Genomic DNA, 26,072 nt, shown 5'->3' with positions numbered 1-26,072 from the left:
ACAGAGAACCTAATGAAGTGGTATTTTTCTCAGGGCTCTTTATTTAAACAAACACCAGCCAAGTTCTTTATTTTCTGTGGCCTTCTGTTTGATGTTTTACTCGGTCTATTTTGTTGTTCCCTGAGGTATGAGAATGGTAAAAACGGCAGTTTTACTAGAAAAGTGATAACAGTTTTTAACTTTTTATTGGGCTTTTGATGGTACAAGAATTATGTGCTTAGTAGAATAACACTGAGTTTTCTCTTTATCCTCTAGAGGACAAAGCTTGACTCTGTGATCTTGGACTCAATTAATTAGTCTTGTCAGATAAAGGAGTAGGCATAGACAGCCCAAGGTCCTTTCAGCTCTAGTTGTAGGATACCATGGTAATTATTTGATTTGTAATTGAGAAGTATCAAACTGTTTTGCTCCTCATTCAACAAACAATTATTTCCACCACTCATTGTAGACCCATGTAAAGGGAGCATTGAAGGAGCTGCCTTTGAGGGTTGAGGCATGAATACTGACAGTGACTGTTTGGGGAGTTGAAAGAAGGCAGGGATGGGTCACTGAGAGTAGGAGCACAATTTGAATTCTTGTGAAGTGCAGGGGAATAGCTTGTGAGTGAGGTGTCAAGATTCTTCTAGTTGGGCTGTAAATTTTAAAGATGAAGACTACAGCAGGCTCCCAAGTGAGATGGCCCCTTATTCTGATCTGCCTGGATTGGGGAGACTTGTGACCTTAGCTTTGCTTCCTTGGCCCACCATCCACCTGACGCCCTGCTCATCTCTCCAGTATCACTAGAACCACCTTGCTTCGCTTCCCATCCTCCTGATGCCAGACTGACATGATAGCTGAGTATGAATCTCCAGGGTCAGCCTTGGCTCTGACTCTCTGGCATCTGCCGGGGGGGGGGGGGGGGGGGGGGCTGTCCTCTTCCTCCTTCCTGCTCCTTGGATTTTCTTAATCTTCTGTTTACCCTTTGTTCTGAACCCCTCCCACTGCCTTGTGCATAGGTCTGTTGTCACTGTGGAATGGAACTGAACCAGGGTAAGATTTGGAGAAATCAAGGGGAGAAAAGGAAGGGTCCAGAAAGAAGTAGATGTGAGTGCAGCATGTTTGGAGGGGACTGTGGAATTAATGGGAAGCCAGAGACCTCTGACTTCATGCCCCTTACCTAGTTAGTCATTCCTTACTACTTTGGTCTGCCTTTAGGCTTACCTTTTCCCTTACAGTAGGCCTCTATTACTTCTGCCTGTTTTTCCTGCTTCTGAAGGCTCAAGCCAAATGCATCTGATCTCCCTTCCACATCTGTGCCTTAGTTTCCTCATTTTTAAAGTGAAGGTGCTAAACTTGGAGACTTTAGTCCATGATCCCACACTTGCAAGGTGGTCTCATTGGTTCTTAATTCATCTCTGTATTCCATGGTCTTTGGTCCTTTCACCAGCCTATTGCCCTTCTTTTGGATATGTTTTAATTTTTTAAATGTTTTTCCTAAACAGATCTCTAGGCAAACATTTGTATACAGCAGCAGAACTCAAGAGTTTCCTGAGGTCCAGCAGTCTTGTTTTATAGAGGAGAAAATTGGGTACAGAGAAAGTGACCCAGCCAGTGAATGTCAGGCTGGGGCTCTGGGCTCCTCAGGTCAAAAAGCACCAGTTGTGTCATTTTAGCATGCTAAACAGAAAATCTCTTTTAAAACTTTGAAATGCTGCTCTCTTACTTAATAAAGATTAGTTTTTCTTTTGCCTGTAAGTGCTTCAGCTTTTCATATTGAATAAATGATCAAAACAATGTTTGGAAGTGATTTTTTACAATGATTTCTGATAGGAGGGAACATGCCAACGTCGTTTTCAGGAAGGTTTGAGCCTTTATTTTTTTAAAAGAAAATTTGCTTTAAAAGAATTGACCAAATAAGTTTCTTGTTCAGTTGAAATTACACACAAACTATACTATGTCTTTTTTCTTTCATTGAAAGTATATAATTGCTATTATATATATATATATATATATATATATATATATATACATACATATATATATATGTTGATTTCTAAAGAAGTAAGCAAAATTAATTTAGATTTTGAAAATGTCTAAAACTTCATTTTTATTTTTCTGGAAATTTGACAGTAAAATCATTCTACCTTGGAAGCTAATACCATACACACACACACACACACACACACACACACACACACACATACATACATACCCCTAGCACTGAGTACATAGTTACTGATGTTTGAGATTTAAATCATTGGGATAGCTTTAGGAAAAACACTTTAAACAATCAGTTAAAAATACAGAATTGTATTCAGTTTTTCCTTGGTCAATGACCACCTCACCTTCTATAAGCAAAAAAAGGGGTTTTACCTTCAGAGTTACCTGCTGAGGTGGATTCTGCTAATAATCATCGATGAGGATAGAAACACACAGGCCATTTTTTATAGGTGTCATACTTTTTAATTAAAGCCTGCTAAGAAGTCACAGAAAGGTTTTATTTAAACACAAGAAGAGGATTGACTTCTCTGATTTGCTTTCAGTTGAAGTCAGAAAACTGTTTTGACCAACATGGTGGGAAGAGGGGGGCAGTGAGAAAGGGTTTTTCACTTACTAGCTCTTCCCTAGAAATAGATTCCATGTCTGTTTAACCCTAGGGGCAAGGTTGAACCAAAAAGAGGCTCTGTGGCTTTGGACACAGTTTATGGGCTCACTTTGACTGTCAAGATAGTCAAAGGCAACCTGGTTAATCATTGTATCTCTGTCCATCTCTATAGATTAAAGTGATGAAGACACATTACTCATTGTTGAAGAAAGAGAATAAGACTTGTATAGGAGTAGACCAGTGTCATTTTTTCACTTTGCATAATGGAACTGGGGAATTAATTGCCAAAAGGAGGACCTGAATGATTCCTACTAGAGAGAGGAGGGGATGAGATAAGGGAGAGACTATTTAACTTAGAAAATTAGAATAGCCTACATTTTTATAGTTCTGTAAATGTTGAGAACGTTTTTGTCTTCTCCGCAATGTCTTATTGGATCCTCATAATCTTATGAAGTAGGTACCACTGGTATTGTTAGCCTCAATTTACAGATGAAGGAACAGAGATTTTAAAAAGTTGGATGAGTGTTGGAGATAGATTTGGAGGCCAAGTCATGAAAACTCAAAATCCAACCCATGTTCTCTATTTCTGATGTCTCCTCCAGACTGACATTAACTAGCTCTGGAATCTCCTGATTTTTTTCAAAGTGAGTGTATCAGATTCAGTGGCCTCCATGTTATTATTGTCCATAAATCTTTCCAGAAACAACTGACTGTTGTTATCATGTGATATCTTAAAAAGTTCGCTTAATTGGGAGGAAAAAAGTTCAAATTATGAAAAGCCCAAATTTTAAATATCCTTTTGGATAAACGTGTTTTTTTTTAAAATGCACACACACACACACACACACACACACACATACATACATATAGATATAGTTCATCAAAGTGATGATTGAGAAAATGTTGCCCAACAGGAATCATGTTCCAAAGGATTATGAATACTTACTGCATTTTTTTACATGTCTCTATATGTGTATGTTTGGGTGTTGGGTATTTGAAAATAGTTGACTCTTAAGTTATCTATATCCTCTTGAGTCTTTTATTTGCAATGTTAATTTATTTATTAGCAAACTCTTTTTTTCATTGTGATACTACATTTTAGCCCAGTCCCTGGCTGATAAGAAAACTGGACATATTGTGGTATAAATTGCTGTAGTCTGATTGACCCTTGCCTGCTTCAGATTCATATCTTAAGATAGATTGTAATTCGTATCTTCTCTTTCTACCATGGTGTGTGTGTGTCTTCTCAAGTGAGAAGAACCTCTTTGATCGGATCAAGTGAGTGACTCTGATGTGTGCTGGTAGTATTGGAGATTAGACAATACTAAGTGTGGCTGTCCTCCCCTAAAGTTCTTTTTGTCAAACCTCATGGAGGTGATCAGGACCCTCACAGGACATTGTGTGGGAGCACAGACCCTCCCTATAGAGGATGAACTCACATGGATTAAGTCATGTATGCTTGAAATAATGCAAAGAGACATATCAACCACATACTTAGGAACTAGCCATAAGAGAAGGATTACAATGGTCACAAAACAGAGCCTGAGTAATTGTTGCAAAACAGTGGACTTGTGTGGGTTTTTTTTTTTTGCCCCACCTTTTTGGACTTCAGAATGTGTTAAATAAAGCCCTTTTAGGATTTCTGTCAATGAAACTCTTTGGATAGAGTGTAGGATAGATCTGTATTATACAAAATTCTAGGCAATTGTAAATTATGTGTTGACAAATATTGACAGCATTCTTGATAAAGGAAACATAAAATGACTGCCTTGTTCCTGGAGACATCTTCCTATTGGCATTTGCTTTAATTTCTGCCTTCTTTGTTAGTATTGATCTATTCCCCCCCTTCACATAAACTTATGGTATGTCCTTGTTAACAGAGTGAGAGTTCATAATTATTAGTCTCACTAAAAGTTGATTTGATTTTTCTTTTTCAGGGCGCAGTGTCTGGGTCAGTGCAGGCTTCAGACAGACTCATGAAAGAGCTCAGGGATATATACCGATCACAGAGTTATAAAACAGGTAAAGACCCCTCCACATCCTCCCTTAACCACAGCCCTTTTTTTATATTTGTGATAAGCTAACATGACAGATTTGATACTTTAGTTTTATATTTAAGGCTGTGAGACTCAAGACAAATGAAGGTGATTGAACAGTATGGGCTAAACACATCTTTTTTTTTTTCATGGCTCTCATTCCAGTGATCTGGCAGTCCATGACCTATCTTAATTCTAACATGGATTAACCAAATTATTGTGGAAGGAATGATCATTCCATAGCAAGTAAAATAATTGAATATTCATTTTCCTATTTCCAAATAAGTGTACTTTCCAAATAAGTTGATGTCTCAGTTTTTTAGTTATTTTTTTCCATATCATTTAGAAGAGTATCTTGTTCTGTTGCTCACTTAGGAGAATTTAATATTTTTTCTCTGTTTGCCATTACTGGGAAACTTATTCTTCCATTTTATGCCTTACCCAGCAATGGTTTGTTAGGATTCTATATCAGAAACTCTAGTCTGACTTTTTGTTTCTAATGTAGACAGCATATCTGAAAAATACTAAGGTTCAGAAAGCAGAAGTGAACTGTAATTTGTACAATTATGTAAAGATAATGATTTAAGCATATTCAGAAAATTCAATGTCACCAAATGTAAATCATGTGACTTATAAAAGAAAAAAGAAAGAAAACCTACTCAGCAAATGATCAGCTTAGTTTTCCATCACCATCATCTTTTGGGATCACTTTCTCTGCCTGGAGGCTTTAGAGACTCTTTAAAATGTATTTGCATCCTGAATTATCTTCCATTTACACTTTTCAAATTGTAAAGATGCACTTATCAATGGAAGTTGTTTTGGTCAAGGACCAGACTCTCCCCTTTTTAAAAAATACTTTTCTAGAAAACTGCTCTGCTGAGAAAAATGTGACTTGAAAATGTTGAGGAACTTTGTAAAAAAATTTTTCTAAGGATTTACATGAAATCCTAGGCAATGCCTTTCACAAGAGAAAATGCATTTATCTGCTACTTTTCTGTTTCTTTTTTGGTTTTTGCAAGGCAATGAGATTAAGTGACTTGCCCATAGTCACACAGTTAAATAAGTATTAAGTGCTGGAGGCTGCATTTGAACTGAGGTCCTCCAGAATCCTGTGGCTAGTGCTCTATCCACTGCACCATCTAGCTGCCCCTACCTGCTATTTTTTCAAAAATGGATGGTTTATAGCTTAAGTATCATTTATATAGGTCAGTTATTTTCCCCCAGATTTCAGAGGAGGACAAGACCTCAGTGACCATTTAGTATGCAAGTCAATGCTAAAGAATTTTCCTTGCCTTATAACAAAAATGGTTGAGAGACCTCTAGGCAGAGAGAGTTAGCTCATCACCCTGGGGGCTTCATCCACTTTGGAATAGTTTTAATTATGAAGTTTTTCCTTCCAGTTAGGCTAAAATTTTCTATTTCTAACTCCTTTCTGTTGCTTTGTTCTGTGCTCCAGCATCCTGTGCAAGTGAAGTTGATTTTTTGAATCTTAAAAGACTTGACATGTATTCCCTTTCAGCTTCATCCAACTTTGTATAATATTCTAAACATTCAGCATTTTCTTTAATCCTCTTTTCATCTCATATATAGCAGCCCCCTCAGCTTTAAGGCTGTCATTTTTACCTTATCCTGGATACTGGCAAAAATGTTAGAATAGCCCAGATCCAAACATATGGAAGCACTCCAATGGAGCTTTCCCTTGAAGGAGGCTACATCTAACTGTTAAAGGCTCTTCTATTGGTCTTGTCATTCAACCAGTTTTGAATCCATATAAACACACTTATCTTCTGGCCCACATTTCCCTAGCTTTTCCACAAATGTGGCACAATAGACTTTATAAAATATTTTGCTTAGACTGCTTTTTGCTCAGATTTACGCAAAATAGCTTGTTTTTGATCACAGCCATGATGGTTTCTTGTTTGTTTGATTGGGTTGTTTTGGGGTTTTTTTGTTGTTGTTTTTTTTTAGTTTTTGCCAGGCAATGGGGTTAAGTGGCTTGCCCAAGGCCACACGCTAGGTAATTCCTTAGTGTCTGAGGTCAGATTTGAACTCAGATCCTCCTGACTCCAGGGCCAGTGCTCTATCCACTATGCCACCTAGCCGCCCCCAAATTAAATTTTTATTAGTATCTTTTTTTTTTTTTGTCATTTTTAGGTTTTGCAAGGCAAATGGGGTTAAGTGGCTTGCCCAAGGCCACACAGCTAGGTAATTATTATTAAGTGTCTAAGGCTGGATTTGAACCCAGGTACTCCTGACTCCAGGGCTGGTGCTCTATCCACTGCACCATCTAACCACCCCAGTTTCTTGTTTTTTTTAAAGGATTCTTTTTGTTATCACATCAGACTTATTTCAGCTTTCATCTTTCTCCTACCCAGTAAATGTTTTCTTTTTTAATAAAGATTTTATAAAAAAAAGAAAAACCATTTAACGTATGCATTTTCTTAAGTCTTGGCTGGGACCAAGCTTAGTGGTTTTAGTTATGATGTTAACTTTCAATTTTGTATTCTTTTTCTATTTACATTGTTATCGTGTTTTCCTGGTCGGGATGACCTCAATCTGCATTAGTTCATGGAAGTCTTTGTATTTTTCCTCTAAGTTTTTCAGTGTTGTGTTTCTTATTCAAATGCTGCTATAAATATTTTGGTATGTATAGAACCTTTCTGTCTTTAATTCATCTTTGGAAAACATGCCTGACCATAGAATCTCTGAGTCACAGGATATGATATTTTAGTCACTTTTTTTTAGCTCAGATTTCAATTACTTTCCCAAATGGTTAACCCACTTAGTATGCATATCCCACTCTAGTAGTCCAAGTATCAACTCTTCCTGGCTTTTATCACTTTTGACAGTCTGCTGGGTATAGGGGTGAGATCTCAGATTTGTTTTGATTTCCATTTCTCCTATTAGTAGTCTGGGAATAATCTTTCATATAATTGTCAATAGTATGAACTTAATCTTTTGGAACTCTCTCCCTTTATAATATTCTCAAGAATTTTGCCAGGAATTGACCCTAGTTTCTTCCCTTTTTAAAAAAATCAGAGCCCCATTTACCATCTTCAGTATCTGTCATGTTACCCTTCAGAAATCACTTACAGTGGCTCAGCAAGCATATCCTTCCTTAACGTTGATGCTCTAGACACTCTATGCCATAAAGAGTATTAGGACTTTCTGATTCTAAAGAACTGGAATTATCAGCTGTAATTTTAGGTTTTAAAAAAACATTTCACGTTGATATGTTGGTTTCTTCGATGAATTTGCAACTTGTGCCTCCAATAGATTCCACTACTGTTTTATAGGGGAATAAAAATGTTTACAAATGCTAACCATTTTTTAACCTGTTATCCAGAAAACTGGTCAAGAAATAAGCATGACCATGTATTTATTCTTATACTTTCCCATCCCATTTCTCCATTTACTTGCTAGTCATTTGATAATAATTAAAGTTAATCATATGGCCTAACATCTGTTTTATATTGGAATAAATATAGCCAGTAACTAACCTATATTTGAATTGGAATTGTTCAGATGTTAATGAATGTCTTTCAAGTGAAGTAGTTCCTCAGATGCAGATTAATGAATTTACTATCTCTACAGGAATTTATTCAGTGGAACTTATAAATGACAGCTTATATGAGTGGCATGTTAAGCTTCTCAAGTAAGTGTTTTTGTTTGATTTTATTTGTTCAATCATGTTCCTCTCTACCCTAGATTTCATAAAGCACTTAACTTAGACCTCCCCAATCAACTTGGGATGCCTTATTTTTAATCATGCCAGCAATTGAACAAGTGTTTATTAAATGTTCACCTGTATGAGACACTGTTCTCAATCCTAGAGATGCAAATTTGAGAAATGAAACAATGTCTATGTGTCTTATCTGTCTTTCTGTCCATCCACCTGTACAAAATAAAAATAAGGTAGATGGAGGGGGGGAATGGCCTTCGGATTGGTGGGGATCATACAGAAGGTTTTATATGGAAAGAGGGATGGTGTTTGGATTTTTGTCTTGAAGGAAGGAAAGAAGATTGTTTGAGGCAGAGATGAGAAGGGAATACATTCCAGGCTTGGGTCTTGGGATAGGAAATGAAGTTCTATGTCAGAAAATCAAAAAGCTTAAAGTGTTAAGAAAAAAAAAAGCGTATCTCTTATTCTCCTGCTGCACTCAAAGCTCCCTGAAGGCAGCAGGCTGTTTTTTATTTAGCTTTCTATAATTCCCACTGTCTGGCTCACTACTTTTTCATTTAATTGAGTACTAAATGATAATGCCAGGCATTGTAGCTTTCCATATTTAATTTTAAGGCACTAAAATTCCATAGTACCTCTCCTTAAAAATCAAAACTGTACTATATATCAAAACTTGAAAAAATAAGCCAACAAAGCTTGAGAAGGAAAAAAAAAGAGAAAGGACTATCATTTGAGGAAGTGGATAACAGGTGAGGTAGAATTGAGAGACCAAGGTTTGGGAATTGCTTGCTTTCCAATAAAATTAAATAGGATCATCAAGATATAGGTAAGTACACTTAGAAGATGGAGCCTCAGTGAGCGGTTGTAGACATTTTTTTTTATTTTTTATTTGTTGCAAGGCAATGGGGTTAAAGTGGCTTGCCCCAGGCCACACAGCTAGGTCATTATTAAGTGTCTGAGGCCGGATTTGAACTCAGGTCCCCCTGACTCCAGGGCCAGTGCTCTATCTAGTGTGCCACCTAGCCGCCCCAACATCTTTAGGGATCATGGCTGATCTCATTGCTGTAGGGATTGCCTTCCACTAATACAGATTTAGACTACACCCCCCTTCTGTGGCTAAAGCACAACCCTTCCAAAACCTGTTTGACCATTGAATGATCTTTTAGACAGTACCAGATAAAATGTCAGTAGGAAATGCTAAATGTTTCTAGTTATTTTATGGTAAATTAATTTTACAATTATAGTCTTCCTCAGATTGTATATTTCAGTTTTAGTCTAATGGGGGAGAAGAAGCCAATGAATCAGTAAAATATTACTTTGGCATAGTAAAATATAGGTTTAGAAAAGTTATGTATAAAACATGACATTTGAATTCTTGGTGGTACTCAGCAGCTTTAGAGAATCTCATTAATCAGTAGCCCAGTTACTGATGCAAACAAAGGGGTTGAAAAGACTCAAGCACTTTGTGATACAGGTGGGCTCTTTGGCCTTTTATGATGACTTTTAGATAGGCTATAATCAGTGAGGTTGAGTTGATGGCCTCAGCGTCCTCAGCACCATGGAGAGCAACCTGGAGCTTCCCTATTTGGGGGCCATTTGTCTGAGAGAGGCTGAAAACCTCCCCCCCCCACGTACATGACTGTCTCTTAGGAAGCCAGATTAGATGGGCAGCTGACTGTTTGTGTGATTCATTCTTACCTCAGCTGTACTGGCTTTTCACCTTAGGGTTGATCCTGACAGTCCGTTACATCATGATCTTCAGGTCTTAAAAGAAAAAGAAGGCGTAGAATACATTTTGCTTAACTTTTCTTTTAAGGTAAGGAAATCTTAAATCCAAATCTGATGTCAGAATTTGGATGCAATATGGAGGTGAATGTTTTGCTAAATGACCATGTTCTAGTCAACTAATTGTTCTGAGAATCAGTTTCCTCATCTATAAAGTGGGAATAATTCTCATAGCACTTCCCCTCATAGAGTGGTTGTGAGGAAAGCATTTTGTAAACTCAGCACTATGGGAAGGCAGACTTTTGGTAATTAATGTATAGATGTAAAAGTTTCTCAGCTGCTTTGTGAAGTTATTACCTGGATGAAAAATGTTCTGTACCCTTGATTTACATAAACTTGAATTCTTTGAGATTAGTTTGTCATAGTCATCAACCTGATACTTTCAAGATATGTTAACTTTTCTGATATACAGCAAAAATTAACTAGAACTGACAACTAAAATTCCATAAATTTACCCTCTCAGAATAGCTGACATTTATATATAGTGCTTCATTGTTTACAAATATTTAATTGTAATGAACTCAAATGCTCAGAACTTCCTGGTTAAACTGGTAGTTCGTGTCTCATCATCTCTATTTTATAGAAGCATATAGGATCTAGATCATACCTGTAGAAGGAATATTCAGACCTAAGTCTTTACCCATTCCTGCTTGGATGTGTTTGTGTGTGTGTGTGTGTGTGTGTGTGTGTGTGTGGCTTCAGAAGATTCTGATGCCCCCCCCATCTTTTTCTTTTATTTTCAGTGTTTGTTCAGTTGAGCTTTATTACCTTGAAACTTATTACCAGACAAACTAGTGGCCAGTGCCCTATAGATGGCTTCTGTGTCATGATGATTTTGGCTCTTTCCAGTCCAAATTATTTATACAGTTAGATCATCTCAGAGTTATTTTGTAAACAGATTTTGTGTTTTTTTTCCTCCTCTTAGCCAAACTGTTAGCAACTGATTATGGCTATTTTTAAACTTTTTTTTAACCATTATCCCTTTTTTGTATTAATTGTCTTGTTATTTTATGTTAGAATTTTTCCTTTCAATGGCCCCCAAAATCTCAAGAGACTGAAATAAAGGGAAAAGAGACTATAATACTAAAGCCAGAGTCAGGAGGGAGATTAAGAAACCCATCTGAGTGAATTTCCTGTGGATAGCTTTGAAAAATTAAATATAGCCTTAACCAGAAGGGAAGGACAGCTTCCTTGTTTGGCTTCTACGTAGAAGCAAACTCATTATGTCTGGTCTCTATTTCTATCCTCAAGGACATGATCTTAGACATTTCTTTATCCCTGGGAATTAAAATTGTATACTTTAAGAGCCGGAAGGACTCTTAGATTATTATCAAGACAAAACTGTTTTGCTTTGGGTGGGGAGAAGTAGCAAATAGTTTATAAAAACAGTGATAGATTGGAGAAGATAAACTTCATTTTCCTTTCTTGATACATTTTGTGCACTAGCATCTCACAGAGTTCACTGACTTAGCATTTGGCTCAGTATTTTAATTTTTCATTGTTTTGTTTGACTTTGTCTTAGCAGAAAAGGGCTATTTGTTGAAACTTCAAAAAGGAAAAAAAAGTTCAAGCCACCCAGTGGCTGTTTCTTGAAACTGTATTGTAATGTAAGTGTTTTCCTGGAGGTCAACTCCCATTGCTTGTGTTTTGTTTTTTTTAGGATAACTTCCCTTTTGACCCTCCTTTTGTTCGAGTGGTGGCTCCTGTCCTCTCTGGAGGGTAAGTTTCTTTAGGTTCACTTATTTAAGGGGTTGGGTGGTTAGAGTCAGTCTTTTTAAAGGGTTTGTGTGTGTGTGTGTGTGTGTGTGTGTGTGTGTGTGTGTGTGTACGCATGTATGCACACGTGTATTCATCAAGGATTAGTGGGCTTCACATTTTCACTCATTTTTGTGTGATGTGGAGAGTAGAAAGAGTTGGGAGTAACTTGAATGTGAAAGAATGGTTCCCTCCTGTTCTCTTATTCCAATGAATACTTTGGAATTCAATGGAAAAAACCTTAATGAGTCTCAGGAACTGGTTGTTGAGTCACTTCACAAATGTGATCTTTGCATTTTGGTAAGAATTGTTAACTTTTTTGTGTTACAGATAGAAAATACATGATGTTTGTTAAAGGTAGTGTTCCTGGATTTACTTTCTTTAATGACTTGGTGCTTTGGAAGGGTTTGAAGGAGCCAAGAGTCAGACTGACTTTGGAGAATTGTTTCCATATACTGTTTGTTTCGATTTGTGAACCCTGCAAATAATTCTGCAGGAATATCAACAATTACTTGAATATGAACTATGGTAGAATGACCAAAGAACTTAGCATGGAAAGATTTATACTCAGCTTTGTTCTCTCAGTTCCTAGCTGGGTGACTGAACACCAGTTATTTATCCTCTCTTGGCCTCAACTTTCCCACCTGTAAAATGGGATGATAATTGTAGCTATTCACTTTGGCAAAGGGAAACATGATTAACCTTAAAACACTACATCATGTAAACTATTGGTGATATCCTGGACTGCTAAAAGCCTGCATTAGCGATTTCTATTTAGAGTATGAAGATATGAGGTTACCATTCCCTCCAAAAAACATTTTACAGATAAAGTCTCAAAGAGATTGCCTTGACCCAGATGTTTTTGTGACCAGTGAACATAGAGTCTGGATTCTAGCCATTTTCCTAAGTGTATTCCCCACTGTCTCATGTAGCTGTTCTTGTGGCCTGCTCGACAGAAGCATTCATTACATCACCTTTCCTTGACTGTCTCTGGTTGCCAGGAGATCCTACTGTGTTGTTGAGTTGGACTTTACGTTCAGTTTATATCTGAACTATGCCGGAGTTGCACAACATTGCACTTGTTTGAGCATGGTGTCCACTCCTCAGGCTCAACTAAGGGGATGGTGACCTTTTAAATGCAATTTTCCAGGGCTGTGCAAACAAAGCCCCTTCAGCATTGCCTCCACTCTAATAATACCAGACCATGCAGTTCATTTGCTTGGTGGCTTGCAGTCTGGTTCCATGTTCTAGTGGGATTCCAGTTTTGGATATCTCTTATGTAGGGCATACAGGAGAGCCATAAGAAACAAAAAAAAGTCAGTCTCCCATTGACAATATAATTCAGGAATCAAAACACCCTTCAAGAAAAAGTTTTCTATTGATTATCACAGAATGAAAGCAGCAGCCATCTGAAGTCATGTAGAGAGTTCAGGGTAGTCATGTCAAAAGAATATTTGGTTAATATGAGCAATACATTATAGAAAACTTCCCTGTATTTTTCAATCCTTTGACTGCTTGTTTTGAGGGAACAGAGCCAGAAGAAAAGTTCTCACAGTTTTTTTGACATTCAGAGTTGTGATATCAGACTTTGCATCCTTGGATCAGGGCCTGTTCTTGCCCAGGCTGGCCTCATCCCAGTCTTCTAGCCATCTTGACAGCTGCAACAATTTTAATTGGAACACTTCCAAAAACCAGTCAATGCGTTTTATAATCTCTGACCTTTTATGCAATCTCCCTATCCTCCACATCATCACTTTCATCCTTCAAAGAGCTTATGAGAATTAAATCATTCAATAACAATAATATTAGAGAAATCTACGGGATGATTAATTATCAAATTAATTATTAGAGAAAAACAAATGGTCAGGGGTAGTAGGAAAGCAGTGCTGGTGGGAGTAATCCAAGATGGCTTCACTGAAGAGTTGGGAGTTAGAGCTTTTTATCCTTCCAAGTAGAATTCAGAAAAACAGATGAATGCTAATAGTAAATACTATTGGAAAGTTGTAGAAAATGAGAGAAGTACCATGAGGTTGGAAAAAGAAAGGCAAATGTTCCAATTTTAAATTAAAAAAAAAAGGAAGGGAGCATAGTTTGCAAATTCTAGGCCAATAAACTTGACTTTGATTCTTGGAAAAATTTTAGAAGGATTCATTCCAAAGATGGCTGATAAGCCTCCAGAAAAGGAAGTGGTGATTACAGAAAGCCTATGTGATTTCATCCACAACAGGTCATACCAGATTTGTCTTTTTTTCCTTTTTTTTTTAACAGAATCTCTAAATTGGAGGTGAAGGAAATTTTAACAAAGTATTTGGTCAAGTGGGTAATAAATCTTCTTTTGGGAAAGATGAAGAGATGTAGACTAGATGTGCCATAGTTGGGCAGATTCAGAGCTGTGAGGTGCCCCTGAGGCTCTGCCCTGGGCCACTCTTTTCTTTTTACTTGGTCCTTACTTGGAAATCTTTCCAACTGATGGATTTAGTGATTGTCTCTGTGCAAATGACTCCCGGATTAATGCCATCCTTGTTGTCTCTGCTGAGCCAGCCAGGTATCTTGAACTGTTCTTGGACATCTCCCATTGGATGTCCCTTTGGCCAAAGGAGAGCAAGCTGTTTCCCTCCAAACCTTTCCCCTTTTCTAAATTTCCCTGTCACTGTCTCCTAGGCATGAAGGCCCCCAACTCTGGTTATCATCTGCTCCCTCTTATTCCACATATCCTTTGTCTTCCCTTGTTTCAGTCATTTCTGATGTTTGTGGCATCTTTTGAGGTTTTCTTGGCAAATATATTGAGTGGTTTGCCCTTTTCTTCCCCAGCTCATATTATAGAGGAGGAAACTGAGACAGTATGAAGTGAATTGTCCAGGGTCACTTGGCTAGTCCGTATCGGAGGCCAGATTTGAACCCAGGAAGATGGCAAGTCTTCCTGACTCCAGGCCCGGTGCTCTATGCTTGCTGGCACCCCCAACCTGTTGCCCATTCTTGTCGTTATTACCTTCACAGTCTTGGGTGGCTGTCCCCTTCTCTCTCATCCTCCACTCCAGCCCTCCCCTTCACTACTGCAGATCCCATCCCTTCAGACTCCCCGCCTTAGATGCTTCAGGGGCTCCCTGTTCCTGTCTGAGGCCTCTGACCTTGAAAACTACTTGTTACCTGCCCTCTTTGGATACTCAGTGCTCTGGGGCCTCCTTAACCTTTCTCAGTTCTGGGCCTGCCAGGCCTTTGCATTGACCATCTGGGACACTCTGACCCTTGGTTTCCTTCCAGACTCCTGCAAGGTTTCCTTTTGTCAGGCTGTCTCTCGTGGCTTCTGCAGCTGCTAATGCCTTCCCCTTTCAGAGTCTCCTCATAGATTCTATCCAGACATCTGCATGCTGTCTCCCTAGGACATGAGTACATTCCTGAAGACCAAGGACTACTGGGGGGATTGTGATTTTTCTTTGTACCCCCCAATGATTAGTACAGATCCAGGCACATAGTGAGTTCTTAAATAATTGTGCTTTTTGATTGATCAGACACCCAGTCATAGCGTCTCAACCTCCTTAGGAGCAGTCCTTTCCTTTTCATTCCTGTTCACTGACAACACCATATTACTTTTTGCCTTGAATACCTCTAGCTTAGATTATCTCCCAACTATTTGTCCTTTTAGACTCTTCTCTCTAATTTTTGCTATTCCCATAGCAGTCTTTTTTTTATCAGCTTCATTACCCAACATCTCCCCATCCTTCTCCCATCTGCAAACATATAAGAAAGAATAATAAAGAAAAAAATCAAGAGAAAAAGGTGATTTATAGAGGAAGAAGAGGAGTTCTTAAGACTTTTCTGTTGGTCCAAGCTTTAACATCACTGTAGAACAGATTCCTTTCCAGTTTTTGTTGTTTTTGCTATTTAGTTCTCAAGTTTATACAAAATTTCCATATTCTATATTCTTATTTGCCATCTTTAAAAAAAATTTCATGACATTAATGTATCTCAATTTGCATAGCTATTTTTCAGTCCTCTGTTACTTTAAAAAACTGTTCCTATCAATATTTTGTATTTGACCACCTTGGGATCTATATTCCTAACAATATGATCTCTGGATCAAAGAGTATTTGTCCACTACTAACTGCCTACTACTCCCTGACTTTTCAGAGTCTCCCCAGAATTGCCTAGTTCCACTTTTTGTCATCTTTATCAATTTTCTGGCTGTGATTTGAAACCTCAGAGTTGGTGTGATTTATATTTTTCTCATCATTAATGATTTGGATTGCTTTCTCCACTTGTTCAGGCTTTACCATTCTTTTTGAGAACTATTTGACCCCTTTGAGCATTTTCCTTTCCTTTGGGGACTGACAAAGTAATCTTATTAAAGCATGAACAAATGCAGATCATTTCCCTACTTAGAAACCTTCAGTGACTCCTCTGCACCTTGCCCAAGCTGGGAGCCTTGTCTTGAATCCTGCCTTCTGTTTTAGTGTCTTCACATTCCCTGTCTCTTTGCCAGTGCAGCCTACTGCCCAGCTTTGTCCTTCAGCGGAGGGTCAGCTTCACAGTGAGAGCTGACCCACCATCCCTGAGTCTGGCAAATTGCCCCGCCTGACCTCTCCTCTAAGATATGCCATCATTTTCTTTTATTTTCCTTAGTTGTTGGTTTTTTTTGCAAGGCATTGGGGTTAAGTGGCTTGCCCAAGGCCACACAGCTAGGTAATTAAGTGTTTGAGGGCAGATTTGAACTCAGGTACTCCTGACTCCAGGGCCAGTGCTCTATCCACTGTGCCACCCGCCCCGATGCCATCATTTTCAAACTTGTCTTTCCGTAAGATGTGTTTGAGTTTTATTCTCCTGCCAGTTATAAGCTCCTTGTCATCAAGAGCTATGATTGTATCTTTTTCTTCCTGGCACCTTACTTTACCATCTGTGATAATGATGACTGAATGTGCTCAGTGGGTAAGGCAGGAGGCTTGAGCTAGTGCACCTTCAGGTCTTTGTGCAAGGAAGGACCTATGCAGGTTGGAGTCCTCCTCCCTCAGGGCAGGGCAGCAGAAACCCTGGAGGTGAGAAGAGGCAAAACCTGCCCTGGAGAAGACTTGAGGCCAGGTTGGAGTAGAGATACGTGGAGGAGAATAGCTCAGGGCCTTTGTGACCAGGCTGAGGCTTTAGGTCCTCTCCCCTTTTTAATATATAGTCAGGAGAAAGTTCTTGGTTTCTGAACTGAGAAGTCCTGGCTTCTGCAACATATAACCTTCAGATAGCTGGGGAGCCCATTTAATCGTGCCTCAGCTTTAAGTCAGCCACTCTCACTTTTTTGATATTGGGCAGCTATTTCATCTTTCAAAATGTAACTTTAAAATGCTACCTTTGACAGAAGCATTGCTGACTGACCAAGCATTGTTTACTACTGGCTCAAGAACATAGTGTCTGCCTTGGACCTTGTATCAATATTCCTTGACCCAGAACAAGGTTGTGTGGTTTGGAAATACTAACTTCTCCTTCCCTAGCTCATTGAAGTATTGCAAGGATAATTTGAAGCGTGTCTGTCGCCTTTTGGCAGAAAAGTACCTCACTTGAGCCCATAGAAGAAGGGAGAAAAATTAGAAAGAGTTCTGGACTGGTTCTCAGGCAGGTTTGGTTCTCAGGCAGGTTTGAGCTAGCTGTGAATTGTGCTTCACCCATGCTAACTGGGTGATCCTGGGCAAATCACTTATTCTCCCAGGAAGATAAGAGTACTTCCCGCTCAGGAGGAGCAGCTTCGATGAGATAAAACCCTTAGCTGACCATCATGCACTACTTGAAGGTTGTTGCTGTCATCATTATTGCCTTGTAGTCACCTTCTGATTGTCTACAATATAGATTATTGAAAGCTGGCGTAATGATCCTCAATGACCCATTGTTGGACTTGTCAAGTGGACCGGGACTTTGCTTCTCCTTTGGAGGACAATGTAGGTTTGAGTGGGCTGAGCCCTGACTCCTAGCCATATGGACGAGGGTTGTGATGAGTGCGCTCAGTGCTAGACTTGCCTGTATATCCTTAAAGAGGGATCCAACCCAGTTTGCTGCTTTGCTTTTTTGTTGACTTGAATAATATTATCCTTACTTTAAATCATATGCCCTATTGGACTTCCAGCACTGATTCAAGGTTTTCATTTTCTATTCATCTAAACCCAGGCAATTTATTTTCCTGGTTGAGGAGAGGAGCAAGACTGGCCAGCTTGACATTTTCTTATGAATTACCCAGGCTCACAATTCTCTCTTAAACAGAATGTCTAAACCACTTTTACTGAGTTCAGAGTCTTCTTAGAGGTGCTACATATTGTGATGTTGCTGTGTGTGTTGACAGTATGTTGATGCTGCCCCACGTAAGGGACTTGGGAATTTTTCTTTCTATAGCCTTTGACTTCTTTTGTGGCTCGTCTGTCATTTTTAATTCTTTGTTTTGAGACTAGAAGAGACACTACCCACATGAGACAGAGGATCCAGGAATAGCCATGGGGTTTAGCACAAGATCCTTTTGACCATCTCTCCCACCCCCCATTTTATCCATGGGAGTACTAAGGGAGGGTGATTCATTGAGAGTCATGTGACTAGAAAGTGTTAGGACTGGAGCACAGACCAGTGCTTAAAATGTTAAGTGTGAGACCTCAGAAATCACATCCCAACCTCCTCATTTCACAGAAAAGGAAACTGAGGCCCTCAAATAGGGAAAAAACATCCATTGGTTAGATGGATACCAAATAGTTGAGGCAGCATTCAAACCTAGACCTCTAGATACTGTGCTCATTTCTCCCTTTGCTATTATGTACACTCCCTCTTATGGAGAAGTGTTTCGTAATTTTTCTTCTTAAATCTCTCTTGAGATTAAAGATTCTTCTTAAATATCTCTGACCCAGGGAGACTTCCACTTTGCGTCTCACTTAAAACTTGAAAACTTTGAACAACACAAAGTAGTAATCATTCATCAGTGCTGGAATAACAATCTTTGTATATCCATTTTCACAAAATTCAGAACTTTCCAAATTTTTTTCATAAACCCTCAAAAGATGCCTCAGGTTTGTTTTTGTTTGTTTTTCTGTTTTTATTGAGGAGGGAAGAATGATTGAACCAGATCTGGATTTTTTTTTCCATTTGCTTAGGAAACTTATCCTACCTAAAGATAGTCATGTGCTACATAATGATTTGCTCAGGATTGTTCAAAAATTCAAGTTTCCCATCTTTAAGTTTAATTATCTACAGGTGTTGAGCTTTGTGCCATTTATAGACAATGATCTCCACAAATGGAGATCACTGTCTTATGGTCCAGGTTGTGGTATAAGTCTCAGAGAGAATTCAGAGAAGTCTAATTTGGTAATATCGTTCTGTCGCACAGCCTCCCTGCTTCCATGTTGTGTGTTCCTAGGAGAAAAAGAGATCCTATCTGGAAACTCCATGGAGGAGTCAGGTGACTTAGAGAATGGGACTCAAGAGAGATCCTAAGAACATTCCTGGGCATAGGAGAGGGATGGGGGTGCCAAGATGTCCTGCTCATTTTGCTTGTAGGTAAGAGAGCATACAAATGTCTGCCTGAGGAGATTAGACTTGATCCTTGGCAGGGGAGAGTCAAGAAGTAATATGGTAAAAGTGGCATTTTAAGATGATCTGTTGATAATGCACAAATGGAATTAGGGTAGGGGAAGATCTTGAGGGGACTTGGTGAGTAAAACACAAATCATAGATCTTTGAACTGGAAGGGATCCTTATTGATCCCTGAGACCAACTCCTAAGGCATCAAAAATGCAGCAACTTGCCCAGCTAGCAAGTGTCTGACAGAGGCTCCACACACCACCACCACCACCACCACCACCACTACCACCACCCCCTGCCCTGGACCTGTTCATGGTGCCAGGCTTTTTCCTAAAGTGGGGCTGGGGTGAGATTTGGTTAGAACTTGGGAAGAACAAATCAGAAAGGAGGTAAGTAACCAAAACTAGTCAAAATAATGTGAGAGTAAAGAGAAGAGAGTGACATTCTAAAAACAAGATGTGGCATAAAGAGAGAACATATTTTAATGATAAAAAGGGAAATCCAAAACATATTTGGATTATGCCAACATTTGACCTTATAATGAGACCTTATATAAAAGGTTTTTGTTAGCTTGTTCCTAAAGTTTTGACTGTGACATAACAAAGGTCTTAGTGAAATTTCTTAATAGATGCAGAAAGAAATATTGGCAAGTAGAGAATCAGGTCTAATGTGTAGTTTCTCTTTAAGGTACGTGTTGGGTGGTGGTGCGTTATGCATGGAACTTCTCACAAAGCAGGTAAATGTATTTCCTATGTAAGGTTTGAGTAGTTCAAAATGATATAGGGGCTGAGGGAGGGTAAGAAATCATCCTCCTAGAGGGTCTTTAGTGACATCAGTGAGGCTGCTCAACCTCTGACCTCTCTGCACTGGCCACCTGGTGGTCAAGAACAAGGAAGGCTTCTTGGGTCGCCCTGGGAAGAGCCAAATCTCCAGGGCTACAGAGTCTTTATGCTTCCTCGGATACAGCAGAATGCAGCCTCTGAGAAGGACTTTCATGTAGGACTTTGAGAATTGAATCAATGTGTCAGATTTAAAGGCCAGTTTTAATTTTCAGTTATTTATAAATGTCACCAATTTATGATGTAGTCTCTTGTCTTGTGAGGGTCTAGAATTGTGTCCAAATTGGCATTTTCCTCTTCATTACAAACTTCATGTGTTAGGCAAGTTTTAAACTGGCAAACTTCATTTATATCTCTTCTCCTTTGTTAGTAAAAAAAAGAATTATATATACCAAAGTGAATCATGTTTGTAAGATAGATCTCCTTGTTCATTTAGGGCTGGAGTAGTGCCTATTCTATAGAATCGGTCATCATGCAGATCAACGCCACTCTAGTCAAAGGAAAAGCCAGAGTACAGTTTGGAGCTAATAAGGTAATTTTGTCCAGACTCCCCCCCCCCCCCCTTTTAGTGCCAAATACAAAATGAGGCCAATCATGAACAATAGCTATGGTTCTGAAAAGTTACAGATAGATAAAATTGTCAGTTGAATAATTTTCCTTTTGACCTTCCATCAGGGAGATTTTATTTAAGATTGGTTTTCAATTGACTAGACACATCTTCTTTGTCTGTCTTCCCTTCTGAAATGTGTCAGGTAGTTAAGGATAATCATCATAACGGTCATTATATGTTTTTTCCATTAATTATCTAATTTTATCTTCAAAATAACCTTGTGAGGAAAGTTGTTATATTTGATTCTCAAAATAACCCAGGGAGGGAGAGCTTGGTGCAGAAGAAGAAACTGAGGGCGGCTAGGTGGCCCAGTGGATAAAGCACTGGCCCTGGAGCCAGGAGTACCTGGGTTCAAATCCAGTCTCAAGACACTTAATAATTACTTAGCTGTGTAGCCTTGGGCAAGCCACTTAAGTCCATTTGCCTTGCAAAAAAAAAAAAAACCTAAAAAAAAAAAAGAAGAAAAAGAAACTGAGCCTATGAATTCTGTAGTTTGTTAGTACCTAAGGTAGGATTCAAACCTAAGTCTCCGTGAGAAGCTAAAAATCAGCAGTTGGTGGTGAAGGGTGCCCATTTAAAATAACTTTTCAGTAAGCCCTTCTATAAAGAGAAGAGTCTTTATGAGTCAGTTTTAATTTAAATTTGGATTTCCATATAATTTTTTTTAATAAAAGAGGTCTTATATGAAATTTGCCTTTATTTGGATTTCCTGTAAACATCAGTCCAAGGTGCTGTTACTCTTAACAAGAACAATTTTGGACCAGACCTATGTTGTCCTTGGTATCTTTCACTGTGGTGCAGTGTACCCCTACTCAGTGTTACCCAGAGAGACTTAAAGCATTTCCTGGGCACAGATTATTAGTCAAGGACCTTGCCTAGGGTCACAAAGTAATAAGTGTCTGAAGCAGGACTTGAAGTCAAATTGTTCTGACTTCAAGTCTGACCCACACTATCTTTCCTCAATCATCTTACTGTTGTCCCTTCATTTTTCAGTTGTATCCAACTCTTCATGACAGAAACAGGGGTTTGCTAGCAAAGATACTAGAGCAGTTTCCTGTTTCCTTCTCTAGCTTTTTTTACCTAGGAAGAAACTGAGGCAGAGTTAATTGATTTTTCCCCAGGGTCAAAGTTAGGAAGTTTGAACTTGGGTCTTCCTGTCTCCAGGCCTGATGCTTTTTCTATTTCTATTGTTGGCCACTACTTTCATCTAAATGTTATCAAATTGTGCTATAAGAGGTTTATTGGGGAAGTGACCTTCATAATTGTGGTATTTGGAGAGCATGTAGAGAGTAAGCTTGTAGAAAGGATTTATTTAAAGACAAAAGATTAGGAAAAAGTCCTAAATAGTAACTTCAGGCGAAATAAAATGCATTAGCCTTTTCATGTTTCCCCTTTCTTTCAGAGGTTTTTTTTTTTGCATCAACTTAAAGTGGAAAAAATGTTTTAAATGACTCAACCTGTGTTGAGTCCATGGTTTCATGAGTTGAGGGAATCTCCTCCAGAAAGATAACAGCCCCCTCTAATCTCTTGGGTCATCGTGATTCCAAGGGAGTCCGTCCCCTTGAAGGGGATCAGCCTCCCAGTCATAAGCTGATCTCACATGTGGTCAAGGCTTATCCTGGCACAAGAGTTCCTCAGGCCATCCCTGGACTGGGACTCCCATCTTTCCAACATGCGTCTGCCCCCGGACTCTCCCACTGCCCTGACTCAGACCTCGGGGGCCTGGGAGTCTCAACTCTTGAGTCTGTTTTACCATATCTAAAATGGGGATGATAATAATAGGTCCACAAGATAACTTTCCAGGAAAAGCACTTTGTAAACATAGGCAAATGAGAGAGAAGTCCTTGTCAGGAGGGAACCTGAGATGGCCTCAGTCTGAAGAAGGAAATGATGAGACCTCAAGTGACTAGTCCTGGGAGGTACCAAAGAATCAGATAAGTGTAAACTGAAAACTGTAAACTGTAAACTGAAAACTGTAAACAGTGCTAGCCTTTCTGTTGGTTGCATGCCATTGATTGTACAAGAAGTGATGCCCTCATAATTTACTGCTCTAAAACAGGTTTCCCATTCTTCCTTTCAGAATCAGTATAATCTTGCAAGAGCACAACAGTCCTATAAATCCCTAGTACAGATTCATGAGAAGAACGGTAAGTTCAATTGTCCTTTTGGAACTGTATTGTGTACAGCAATTTCAGCAAAGCCTCTTCATTCAGACTGGGGCAGGAAAACAGGTGAACCACTATTTACCTTTGCCGACCAGAAAAATATTTGTCAGGCACATTAAGGAGAAAGGCAGATATCAAGGGACTGATTGGTCGTCAGGCCCCCAGAAACAAGGGAGAAGTCCTCTCTGCCCTTGGAGGTCCTTGGTGCCATTTTCAGAGGAGGACTGAAACCTGAGGAAGGAGCAGCAACCATGGAGCCAGGAAACCTGAGTTCAAATCCATACTCTACCACTTAAAAACTCTAGTATAGAATGGAGACGGGCAGATTAATAAAGTCTTGTGGAAATGGAGAGTGGCGATTATTATTATGTTCTGATTCTGCCACTTAATGCCTGTGTGACTTGTGGCAAGCCCCTTCCCCTCTTTGAGAATGGACTAGCTACCTAACCTCTTCACATCCCCGTCAGGTCTAGATCCAAAGCTTCTGAGATACTTAAGTTATTCTGGAATTCAGACCTTCCACAGATTCATAGTGGCTTTGTCTAAGTGAGAATTGTTTAATATTTACAAAACAAGTCATTTTGTTTTTACATGTAACTTTTTTAACAACTTCTAAACAAAAACCCATGTCTTGAGCAGAGGAAATGACCTTGGTGAAAGTGATAGCCTCCCTTGTGTCATACCAATGGTCCCTATTGGGATCTTTCCCTACCTCGTGACTGGTCATTCTATAGAAAATAAATAATTATACTGTAATTGAAGAAATAGTTTGAAATTTTGAGTCTAGGAAGGCCCCTCAGCTCCTAGCCATTAGCCTCTAACAGCTAATACCCCATTCTTTCCCACCTCCAACCCTTTATCTGAAAACATTACACCCTGATGACTCCATTCCTCCCAAAGGTTCTAATCTTGCATTTTACTTCATTTTGATCCAATATTAATTATCTGGCATGGTGGGTATTATTATCTTTTTTTATGGGGGGTGAAGTTAACCGCAATAAAATGAGTCTAAGAAAGCACAGTCAGCATTGATTATAAAGCTTATAGGTTGTGGGGGTGGGGTGTGAAACTCAGTACTAGTGGAGTAACATTGGTGATACTATTGGGCTAGGAATCAGGGATCCTGGTAGAGACTTTATTTTCCATTACAAATTAAAATCAGTTGCTAGTAATTTTATTAGATGGACTTTGCATTACTTTTGTTATCAATACAGACAAAGGTTTCTTCAAGTTTTATAGCAAGTTTAAACACTAAATTGAAAGATAAAGATAGCAGTTAAGCTTTCTTTTCTGAAAGGCTGAGCAGAATTGTTCACCAAACCATCTTTATTTTTCCCTTTCTCAGGCTGGTACACACCACCAAAAGAAGATGGTTAAGTGGATGAGCCATTCTATGTCTGGACCGATGTCATTATAATGAAATTCCTGCCAGCAGACAATAAGCTACAAGTGCCCCTTTAAACAGCCCTACTGAAGACTTTAGCTATTAAATTTGTTAGTGGATAAAATGTTATTGGACATCCAGTGTAGGTTACAGCCCTTCCATCCTGCTCATTATTGTTATCTTAGACTGAGCAGTTGGGGACCTTTATTGGTCCATTTTCTTCTCAACTCCCTTTTATTGAAAGTAAAATCTCTATAGCAGGCAAGCCAGCATCAAGTTCACACACACACACACACACACCACACACACACACACACACACACACACACACACACACACAAACACACATACAAACACACACCACAGAGTTTGATGAGTTCTAGTGGGGTTTGAGATTCTTACCTTTCATAGGATAATGGACTACAAAGACTTGAAATATATGGTTTCATTGAATGCCAATAAAGTTTCAATCATTGTTTAATACAGTTTTAAAGATTTCAGGTCTTGTAAAATCACAGGTTTTTTTTTTTTTCTGGTCTAAAATGAAAACTTTTAGTATATTCCCAAATTAATGACATAGGAAACTCCACTTATATGTTGTCATTACACTTAAATGGCTACATGAAGATATGAACTGTTTCTCAAAAAGATACTTATATTTGGATTATGTTGTAAGAGTAAGGCTGTGCCAATTAAAAACTTGGAACTCGGCATTCCACTGGGGCCTCAGTCTTGCTGGGTTATACCTGCTACTTGTTGGTTCAATTTACCTTACAAAAGAAGGAGCCACAGTATAAAGCTTGAAGTTATTTAAAATACTAAAAGCCGTTGGGGGTGTTCCATTTAATAACGGGGTGTTGCAATCATTTGTAAACTAATGAACTTCTAAAGTGATTGGCACAAGAAAACTCAATCCTTGAGCAAACTCTTTCACATCAGAGAACAAAAAGACATCACTTCTGAAGAATCTTAAAATAATGTTGCCAGAGTCATAGCCGTGGGTTTAGTGTTGAAAGACTAATGGGAAAATACACAGGATGTGAACGCTTTTTCTCTTTCTTAGAAGATGGTATGAATTGGTGTAATGTCTTCATTTTATTGCCTTACTTGAACCAGTTCTATTTGGTTACTAACAGACCTTTTGTACCCCAGGTTTAAACTAAAGGTATAATTTAAGTATTAAGCACTTTTTAAAAGAAACCCAGGAGCAACACATCTTAATATTTCGTACCTGTCAGTTAAAACACGAAATGATTTTTTTTATCAAGCATTTGCTTTAAGATCCAATTTTGAGCTTTGAAAGCCACAATGGAAAAGACTTGGCATTACTTCTGATATCCTGTTTTTAATTACCTTTTAGGTTGTTTGTTGTTTGTTTGTTCTTCGTTTTAAATTAAAGGTAGATGAAGATGGCCTAGCCTCCTTGATTATTTAGTTCTATTTGTAAAAAGTCCTGATATCTTGTTGCTCAAATAACAGCCTTAAATGTTAAGGCAGATCTCTTTTTAAGCATTTTAAAGTTCCTTAAACCTGAGGCTAAAATATTGAATACATTATTGAATTCTTTAATACTCAGATGGATAACAGGTTGACAGCTGTGCATTTGGCATGCTTAGTTTTGGATTTTGTTTTTCATTGCAGAATTATTTGGCAATGTAAAGTCAATTTGTAAACTTGCATCAAGTTTATGAATAAAGAA

At 38.7% G+C, this 26,072-nt stretch overlaps 1 protein-coding gene across 1 annotated transcript in view; it reads left to right on the top strand.

Moving 5' to 3' along the window:
* Positions 1-24,854, top strand: part of UBE2Q2 (ubiquitin conjugating enzyme E2 Q2) — a 65,436-nt gene extending 40,582 nt beyond the window's left edge. Inside the window, exons 6-13 of the mRNA XM_074232499.1 lie at positions 4,522-4,606; positions 8,215-8,275; positions 10,028-10,118; positions 11,748-11,806; positions 20,063-20,111; positions 20,651-20,746; positions 22,905-22,971; positions 24,335-24,854. Coding sequence (XP_074088600.1) covers positions 4,522-4,606; positions 8,215-8,275; positions 10,028-10,118; positions 11,748-11,806; positions 20,063-20,111; positions 20,651-20,746; positions 22,905-22,971; positions 24,335-24,366 — 540 coding nt within the window. The 3' untranslated portion in view covers positions 24,367-24,854. The remainder of the gene's footprint in view (positions 1-4,521; positions 4,607-8,214; positions 8,276-10,027; positions 10,119-11,747; positions 11,807-20,062; positions 20,112-20,650; positions 20,747-22,904; positions 22,972-24,334) is intronic.
* The last annotated feature ends 1,218 nt before the right edge of the window (positions 24,855-26,072 follow it).

Source organism: Macrotis lagotis, chromosome 4 (genome assembly GCF_037893015.1).
Source record: "Macrotis lagotis isolate mMagLag1 chromosome 4, bilby.v1.9.chrom.fasta, whole genome shotgun sequence".
NCBI lineage: Eukaryota > Metazoa > Chordata > Mammalia > Peramelemorphia > Peramelidae > Macrotis > Macrotis lagotis.
The sequence above is the reverse complement of the archived record's forward strand: the minus strand, read 5'-3'. Positions and strand labels throughout refer to the sequence as shown.